The 10,124-nt window shown below is 39.5% G+C and overlaps 1 protein-coding gene across 1 annotated transcript; it reads right to left on the bottom strand.

The window, feature by feature from the left end:
• Nucleotides 1-3,077: 3,077 nt before the first annotated feature.
• alp3 (alkaline phosphatase 3) lies at nt 3,078-9,897 on the bottom strand. The gene is made up of 11 exons (XM_077611545.1): nt 9,828-9,897; nt 9,448-9,564; nt 9,168-9,283; nt 8,187-8,361; nt 6,813-6,985; nt 6,604-6,744; nt 6,247-6,316; nt 5,253-5,387; nt 4,317-4,508; nt 3,532-3,648; nt 3,078-3,394 (listed from the first exon to the last, which is right to left on the bottom strand). The coding sequence occupies exons 1-11, from the start codon at nt 9,895-9,897 to the stop codon at nt 3,078-3,080; spliced, it is 1,623 nt and encodes a 540-aa protein (XP_077467671.1).
• Nucleotides 9,898-10,124: the final 227 nt, after the last annotated feature.

Here is a 10,124-nt window from a genome sequence, read left to right as displayed (position 1 = left end):
TACATCTTTAATTTCTAATATAAATATTAATGTTATGTTGTGCATTTTCCACCTCTACTAATAGAAACACATAAACTGACCTCAGTTAACCCTAACTGACATGCTCGGTAGAGGTAGTTTGTTCCTGAAAATCTTGATCGTAATCGGCTGGTTTAAGACAACTTTAACATTTGATGTATACATGAAGCATTTTTTATTCCAATTAGTCTTTTTAATCAGAGTAAAAGTGTCCATGTAAGCACAGTCACTGTCTTCTAAGCATCCAAATTCTATGGTAAATTGATTTTTAACCATCCAAGAGACAGTGTAAAATCTATTTAAAAGTTATTAATAGCTTAACTCATTCACCGCGAGGCCAGGTCACGTAGTATGTGTTGCGGTGATTAGTAAAAGTAGGAAATTGATTTGGAAACAAACGGCTCCTTCTAGTTATCAGGTTTTTTCCCCCTCATAATACACGACTTAGATTAGCACTTTCTAAAAATAAGCAGCACAGATGTTCAATGCATTGAACTCATTGTAGGATGTGAATGGGTGAGCAATTATGATCTATTGTGAGGTCCTTTGTCGCCCACTCAGATGCATCTTTTTTCGTTTCTGCATCCCTCTCTTTCTTGCTTCACGCCCACCACGACTCTAAAGATAGCTGTTCAGAACTGCTCAACCATGTTGCCCATTATTAAGTGCCAAAGAGTCAAACCAGGGGCTCCTTTGAGGGCTTTTTACATTCATTCCCAAAGAGAATAATTATGATGATTCCAAAATATACAATGAAGGCCTGAATGGGTTCTTGGGGTCTATTCTGTCATCGTGCACATATACCAATTTTAGTGTATAAATCATAACACAGTAAGTTTTGAATCTTGCATTTCGTGCATTTGTTAATTGCAAAAAACCACTGGTGTCAAAATTAAATAAAAAAAACAGCTATCAAAAATAAAAAAAATGACCTGATGTCATCCTACCACAACTCCCCAACTGCATGACTCACCATTCTTTTTACGCCTAAGATGATCCACTTCTTTGAGTGCCCTTACAAGTGTATTGTTGGAAAGTTAAGGGTAATTTGAGAGTATTTAATCCTCTTGCAAGAGACTATAATTGTCTCCTCTCACAGTGTCTGGTACTGTGGTGCCACCGAATGGTTGGATGTAGTAAAAAAAAAAGGCAACAGAGTTAGATAATCCTGCCACTGCAGTGCTGCGCCATCTGGTTTGCAAGGCAATATTGTAAAGTTAGATTTGTGTAGTCAGGGACATCGACCGGTTTTCCTATCAGTTTATAGATATTGCTATATGCACTTGAATCACCTCCTCTAAAGTGGTGTTTCTTACCATTTGGATAGATATATAATTAGTATTTTTATAGCCTATTAGTGTTTAGAGAAGAGAATCAAAAATCATTCTTAATGCCTTATAAAACCTTTGGTTCACAGTAATGTGAGTTCAGTGAAGAAAAACAGCTCACCCATGGCCTGCGAGAAGCATGCAGCTGAACAGAGAAACATCTGCAGAATAAAACAAAGCAGAGGATGCTTTGACAGGTTGCAAGGGACCAGCTGGAGAGTCACGGCCTCCTGTGGCATGAGAAGATGCGCAGTCGCCCCGGGGTTTCCGACTGTAAGTCGACGGGCTGTGGAGGGGGGAACATGATGAATTACAGCAAAAGTTAGTACACGCACGGCGCATTTTCTTTTCTTTACTTTTAAAATTCATTTTCTGTTCTATCTCTCCTGGCCAAATCACAGGCAGTAGGCGGGGGACACCCTGAATTGGTTGCCAGCCAACCCGTGTACCCGGATATGACCCACGCACCCATGGGGAGAACATGCAAACTCCACATAGGAAGGTCGAAAACCATCGGCGATTGAACCCTTCATCTCACAAATGCGAGGTGGACGTGCTAACCACTCTATCGCCATGTCGCTGAGTTAACATTTGTTACCATTTCATTCGAGCAAGTCTAATGTAGAGTATTCCAAACGTATTGTATTCTTTATATTCTGAAAACAAATTCCACACATTCTGTTCTTTGGTTTTGACTTTGAAAAACAAAATTAGATGCTGAATATAAATTAAGCTGCAAAATGTAGCTATAACTCATGAAAAACAGTATGTCAACACACAAAATGCACATTACCTTAGAAAGTGGTTTGCCATGTTGGGGAGGAAATAGTTCTTTTTTCTAGTCTATTCATTTAAAATCTTGATCTGTTAAAAGAATGTGAGCCTGATTGTGAGCCAAAGAAGACCCATCATATGGAGCAAAATGATGGCCTCGGGCTCTTGTCGAAATGAGAGCGATGAAAATCAAAATGTGGTCTAATAAACACTGAACCCCAGCAGGTGTCCACAATAATTACCATAATCTGTCTCCCAAAGATAAAAATAGGTGGACTTAAAATATTTTGCATTATGAATGTTCTGCCGGTGGTAATGTCATCAAACACACAGCACCCTCATTAGTTCCACATTAGTGGATGACCCTCTTGGATTCATCACCACTTGGTGACTAATTACTATTTTTGATCTCTTTTTGGGAGTCTTTTATCAAAACCTAGGATGTCAATTGGTACGAAGAGTCAATTATTAAATCTAGAATGTGTTAATCGAATATTTCCTAACAGCAAATCCAGGGTAAATCACACCGCTTCACATACCCTGATTGGCAACACAATTTACAAGGGTTAAAAATAGGAGGCAAAAACATGGATTTTGCGTCACTTTGTAGATATCAACAACATTTAGGGAAAAAGTCAACCCCTTCAGGGACTGTGTTTACTGTGGCCAACTATTCAAAAGTTGACATTTTAGGCCTTTAACCTGTTATAGGGCAAATGACAAATTTGGTGATTCTCCATTGTGAGGCATTTATCTGGCAAGCCAAAGAAGAAGAGATGAGCACGTCAATATTTTGATCTTGATTGCATACCATTTTTTGTTTACCTTTGATGTCAATTATATATCAGTATGACACTGTCACCCCTGGAGACATGGACCCAAGGGTTCACTATTTCCCTAACCTCTTGACCTCCGCGATATATTCCTTTAAATGCAGCGCTTGGGGCGACATCATTTTTATATCAGCACATTAAGGGCCAGCAGTGTTGCACTGAGTCCACTTATCAATGCCACTGAGATTTGTGCTCCCGCAGCAAGGTTATAATTGTTATTAAAGGTGGTGTGAACAAAAGCCGGCGTGGTTTGCCCTCGACAGTGCCTCAGGTCTGTCCCCACACAGGCGGCATAGGCCATGGCGTGGGCGATGTAATTCTGCTCCTGGACGCCATGGAAGAGATGAGCCATCGGCCCACGGGCCAGCACGGCCACATCCTCTCCACTGTGGGTGGCCGAGTCTGTGGGCACTGCTGACAGCTGGACGTAATCTTTGGCTTCTGTGGAAATAAAATGAAGCAGCCCATGGTATAGAAAGTCAATGTCTTTACAGTTGTCGTCGTGGTATTTTTTTTGCTGCACAACTTTTGCATGTGTTGCCCTTTCACCAGTTCTATCTTTAACGAATGTATCTTACTTGTGTTGACGTTGCGGATGTCGGGGCGTGTCCCATTGGTGATTTTGTATCCAGGTCCATTCCCATACATCAGTGTTGTGAACGGCAGCATATCTTTTGCCCACAGTGGAGATTTTCCTGGAAAATGCACCCAAAAAATCTTGTTAATTGTCATTTTGCTTGGTCCCATGTTTCACATACACACATACGTAGGCACAGACAGGTTCCCCAGTGCTCTGATGGAGGTCAAAAGCATACTGGGTTAAACAGTCTTTTTCTCCAGATGAGCCATTAGTTGGGCGAGTCTCCTTGTTGATGAAGAGCTCAGGGTTTCGCAAGCACATTAATCACTGCTCCACCAGTTGGGAGGAGTCGTATGATTAAGAGGAACGCGAGGAGGAGGCGGTTGAAATAGGAACAGAAGAGAAAAGAGTGAATGTAAAGACCATAAAAAAAACACCAAGTAATATAGTAAGTGTCAGAGGCTGATTATAATGTCAACTTTATACGATTGTGATAATTAGAGGACTATCGACCATGAGTAAAGCTGATTACTTTGTTGTTACCAAACAATTAAAACGAATTCTAGTCTATACACCAAGGCACACTGGCTTCAGTAGCAAATGGGTTATTTCAGAAATTGGAGGCCACCCATCAAACTTTAAACAATCCACGTGTGAAGTGCTATAACATGCAGTTTCTGGGTACAGTTTGATTGAGATGGTATGTATATAATGCAAATAATTGTTTGCTTTCCAAATGGTTAAATGCAGCAATTGTGCTTATTTGCTAATATTGTTATTTACCCAGAATGCTTTGCCCTCGAAATGGGTATCCGTTGAAGGTAAGCGGGTGGGAATGGTCAGCCATCACGACAGTGAGCGTTTCCTCCTCGTTAGTGAGGCCGAGGCCCTTGGCAATGGCGGAGTCCAACGCAACCGCTTCGTGAAGCGCCATGTATGCTCGACCATCGTGATGAGCCTGGTCAATGCGACCACCTGAGGACACAAAAAGTCCAATTGACACTTTCAGGGACGTTGGTGAACATCAATTCAAACAATACTGTTAGCCTAACTCATTCACTGTCCACCCAGGTCACATAGTACTTTGGTTTATTTTAGAGATTTATATAATATAACTCTTTTTGGAATGTAAATTTAAAAAAAAGATCATATTTTTCTCCCCCATCTCCACTTCTTATTGGAATGAGGATTAAAGAAAAGTCTACACTATACGGTTGCTTCTATTTATACATAAGATCGTTATTTTAAAGAAATTGGAAAGACAGTGTAGCACTATAAAGTCCCTCGGCTCTCACGTCAGATTAAGGGAGAGATGGATTAGGAGGCTGGAGGAGACTTCCTTGGAGAGCACATAGTTAATCGGTGCATATGCAACACATACACACACCGTCATACTTTTGCAAACCTGTTTTGTCCGAATTAACCACAGGTACACTTTTCAAACATTGTCAGTTAAGCATGGGGTTGTGCACATGAAAGGCCACCTTCAATTCTTAAATCAGTGATCTATTACTCACATATAAAAATAAAGGCATATTGATGTTTTAGCGAAGACACAAGGCCTTTTGTCAGTATTAGAAGATCAATTGCTCAATTGATCCAACAGGAGAAACCACTTTTTTTTTTCTATTTTTAGAAAACATTTCCTTAAGGACGATATTAGTCGAACTTTGCCTGCTTGATTAAGTGGCGCAATGAATCAGAGGGTGATGACTGCACCTTCCACTAAAAGGAAAAAGCCTCTAGGGTTTTTCCTGAGAATGCGGATGGCTTTTTCTGTGGTCTCGATGATGGATGGGTCCATGTTGGGGTCCCGCTCAGCTTCGTATCGCAGATCACTTGGTTCAAACAAAGCTGCAGCAGAAGAGAAGTAGACCAATAAATAAGACACGGAATAGAGTGGTGAAAAATAATTTCCTTCTCTCACACACAGCAGGAAAACAAATTACAGATCAGCACAATGGTTCAATGTACCTCCTTTACACTGTCCAGTCCATAGATTTCACCAGAAAGTTTTAGAATGATTAGCCTAAGTCTAAATGGGGGTATTTTGGATTCCACGCACTGTTTCGAAAAGTTTTTTATATATATTCATATATAGCAAAGTGATTAAGTGCTCCATATTGATGACTGTTCTTGTTGTGCCAAAACATTGACGACTAAATTATATCATTATAAATTACAAGACACCTATATTTTTATTGCAACTTTATTATTGTAAGAAAAAATGTTGTATGCTTATGCACTCTAATTTTATAGTATTAATTAGAAGTCCTTCACCCATATTCTTGGACTTTTTACCCCCATTCTTGATACTTCCTATAAATAAGTAATGTTCCTTATGCAAATTAGCCTTGCAGGGAAGGTAATTGAACTTTGCCTCTAGCGGCAGTTATTATACAGTATTAATAGTAGTTATGAGGGGAAACTGCTTTTGAAACTGAAGACGTAATTAAAAAAAATAGATTACATTAAAAGTTGAAGTCGGTATGCTATCATACATCTTTTTGTTTCCTGTAACAAATACCCCTTTACCATTTGTTTTACAAAGAAAATAAAACCCTAAACTGTCACTTAGAAGTAAAACAGAAATCAACAATATTTAGTGTAGTGCTGTCAAAGACTATCAAATAGACCTTTATAGGTCGTTATTATTTTTCTCATTTGCAAAACAGAAAGGCAGTAAAATAAAACACAAATAAATACTACTCACCCATTAGGTAATCTGTGGTTCCTGGATCAACAGCATCAAAATCTTTTTTATTCCACACATAATGGGCCACCTAAGGTGTTAAAATTCAAAACAGAAAACACACAACAGCTTCAGTCACAATATGTCACTTAACTTCTGTACTTGGTTACATTTTGAATAAAATGTGAATAAAACAACAGGGAGAAAAAGAAGTGGGGTGCCCCACCTGAGACACAACACCCAACTTTTGATTTAATTCATCATTAAATAGCTCTCCGAATAACCAAAGCATTAAAAGCATCTGTTTTAATTTGAGAATTTTAGAGCATAAAACTCTGGTATCTATCTTCACTTTCCTAATTAGCTTTGTTACTGTACCTTGCCCGTTTTCTGTTCCAGCCATTCACTGATGAGATTGCGTTTGTCTTGTCTTTTGCCCCTGGCTGAGTAGTCACTGGGATATTCTGGATCCTTGGTGCCCCTGGGAGTCATGTACTTCCTTCCACCACCAATGACTACCTTGCAAGCACATTCACTTGAGTCAGATTTTATGTAACCTATCAAAATGTTATTAATATTAGTCTCACATCTATGTCTATGTTGTTGAGCAGCTGTGACGCAATGTCAGTACAACCATCCCTCTTGGCGGAGGCAGGCATGTCGGCATCGCTGTACCACTTCCTGCTGGCGCTGTGGGCGTAGCTGGTGGCAGGAGTTGCATGTTGCACGCGTGTGGTGGTCACAATACCGACAGACTTGCCTAAAAATACAGAGTACTTTATCGGTCTAATCCACGCGTGGGCAAACTATTCCACAAAGGGCCACAGTGGGTGCGAGCTTTCATTCCAACCTCTAAAGAGGAAACCTTTCCACAAATCTGGTATATTAGAAGTGTAATCAGTGGATTGCAGTCAGGTGGTTCTTCTTTCGGCAGAAACCTCATTGGTTAAACTGTCTCTGGTGGGTTTTTATACTAAAACTGCTCAGGTTTTACCAGTGGCGGGCTGTCAGGGCCTTCAAGGCATTCTCTGCTGGCCTAAGAAATATCTGAATCATATATTATATTTTGGCCACCGATACTTATTAAATGTAACTCCAAATTGTCTGTTAGCTTCCTTTCATTGCTTTTCCCCCTGGTTGCACTGCTTCCAGATGTGTGTTTTCATATTGAAGCACTTAACCAATCACATTTCAGCCATTATTTGTTGCCAGGGTCAGAAATCTGCCTCAAGGCCTTCACAATAAGTTCTGCAGGCTCTGATGCATTGAACTTAAAATTAAAGCCATTTTCAAGACGGACTTTACAAGAAAAAAAAGCTGGACATCATTAAGAAAGGTCGGACAACTCCAAAGCAAGCAAATCTTTCACAATCGGGAACGAACATTTTCAGCACTAAATCGAATAAAAACGTATGCCAGAAATACGACGACAGGACAGGCTCGACTTTCAGCATTAGCTTCGATGGCGATAGAAAAGAAGGAAGAAAGGAGGATGGATATTGTGTACAGTTAAAAATGATTTTTGGTGAGTAAAATATGGCTATATTCCTAAATAATATTTCAATTGTATGAGGTTATTATTGATTATTTTTTTATGTGTCGCAGCTGTAGCTGCAGTAGAGGTTTTATAGCCATAAAATAGTTTTTGAGGGTTAGATTGATTCGCTGAAGGCGCTGTTAGAAAATGCACGGACCGCCGCTGGGTTTTACAATATGATTTGCCAGGGGATTCAAACATTCAAGGTTTTGTCGCTCAGTAAGCCTGAGTGACTTAACCCTTCAAAACTTGTAATGTTCAGTAAGTATCATGGTGGTTTAGTGTGTGGTATAATATATTGCACGATAACTTGTAATTCCCCCAAATTGTATATACTTACAAAACCATAAATTTACAGCTTCGCTAGCTATCTTTGTCCTAGTACCCTTGCCTGGATCTTCAAGGCAATCAATAGCATCCTTACCTGCATCTTTGGCCCACTTCAGGATGGATGTGACTTCATTGCCCTTCTGACTCTTACAAATGCCATTTCGAGCAGCTGCACTGACGCCAATTGTGTTCAAGTTGGTTTTTACTCCACACAGATAAGCCGTGGCTGTGGCAGCACTATCGGGAATCTGGAAGTCCACACTGTAGGTCTGTAGAAAACACAAGGAGCGTCTTTAATCTTTTGCACTGACAGGCAATGTTTATACCTGTGCAGAGTAAAGCCATACTGTGCCTCCGACTATGAAAATCCAATCTGATTTTGGCTGAGCAGAGTTATGATGAACGGCAAATCATTCCAGAGTGGCTACCAACAGAAAATCAGAAGACCAATAATAGATTTCGTTTAACCCTTTGACTGCCCGAGAATGGGAGGATTTATGCTTCTGAATTTTTTTTTTTGAAAAATGAAATTTTTGAGGAGTTAAAAGCTAAAAAAAAAAGAAATCCAGAAGAATGCTCGTCCGCACCTGTCTTTTGTTTACATTCAAACTGCTGTTTTGGGGAGGGGGATTATTTCTTCAATCTGGTGAGAGATGGCAGCACCTAAATTACATTATTATAAACATTTCTTTTCACTTCAACAGGGTGTAGGAAGCATGGCGCTCACTTGAAATCGTTTTTGGCATCATTGCATTTTTTACTAGTTAGGCCTAGTTACTAGTAAGGTCACAAGACTTTTATTTTCGCAAATATTTACATTAGGCAGTCAAATGCTTTAACATTATCGCAGCCCCCACACAACATAAAGACAGATTTCCATGGTTTAAATATTGCATTAAAATGAATGTTTTCATATTTTGAAAAAAATGCCTCTTTGTAATGTTAGTCGAATTTATACACTTCACTGTTTAGTTGAATGAGAGTGTCTCAAAACGTTTGACCAGGAGTGTATTAGTTTTTCCTTTTCCAGGCTTGAAGGGAGGGAAATTGTGATTTTGAGTGTGTGCATGTATACCTTAGCCAAGGCCACATGAGGGAAGGTGTCCATGGTCATCACGGTTTCCTCTCCTGTGTTGTTCTGCAGTTGTCCCTTGAGGATACGAGCGGCAGTGTAGGTTGTGATGCCCATACCTAAAGTGCATAAATGCAGACTATATTCAATTCCAACATTGCATATTGTTTTTCAATGTATTTTGATTCTAAACTAAATATTGAGTTCAAGTTCATTAAACCCCAAACATTCCGGAAGCAGTGCTCACAACATCTTGAAAAAGAAATAGTGCAAAACAACCTACCATCCCCAAGAAAAAACAAAATGTTTTTGGCCACGTTGGTGTTCAGCTTCCGATTCAAAGCTGTTTGCAAAGTCTTTTTTGCCTGTGATCTCCAGAAGTCTGGGTTTTCCTCTTCAACTGTGACAAGAAATCAATCAATCAGATTACTTTCAGTGATAAATAATACTGCAGACCCATTTTATTTGAACGAGCAACTGGATAAATCTTAAACTAGCACGTTATAAGAGTCAAAGGTCAACAATTAAACCTATAGAGGCCTTGCTGACATGGACATACAGTACGACAATAAAGAAAATGATTTTTTTGTATGATGTTTTTTTTCATGGAAGCTTTACATTCCATATAGCATGACTTTTCCTTTTAACTCTTCTGAGACTTACCTTTGGATGCAGTTATTCCAAACACCAGAAGCAGGAAAAGAGTAGTTTTGGACATTTTTGAAGGCTCCATGATGCTTTGTCTTCCTCTGTGGCTAGGGGATATATCCTCTAACCATCTCAAAGATCACCTACTGGTATAAAAATCACTGACAGTGTCCCAACACTTGTGACGTCATTGTTAACAGTGTGTCATAAACCTTTTATTGCTTTATGGCAACAGGGCACAGTTCTGCATTAGGAACCGAAAACGAGTCATTATGTTTTCATAGCTTGCAGACTTTTTTATTAACATTGGAG

Source organism: Stigmatopora argus, chromosome 10 (assembly GCF_051989625.1).
Source record: "Stigmatopora argus isolate UIUO_Sarg chromosome 10, RoL_Sarg_1.0, whole genome shotgun sequence".
Lineage (NCBI taxonomy): Eukaryota > Metazoa > Chordata > Actinopteri > Syngnathiformes > Syngnathidae > Stigmatopora > Stigmatopora argus.
The sequence above is the reverse complement of the archived record's forward strand: the minus strand, read 5'-3'. Positions and strand labels throughout refer to the sequence as shown.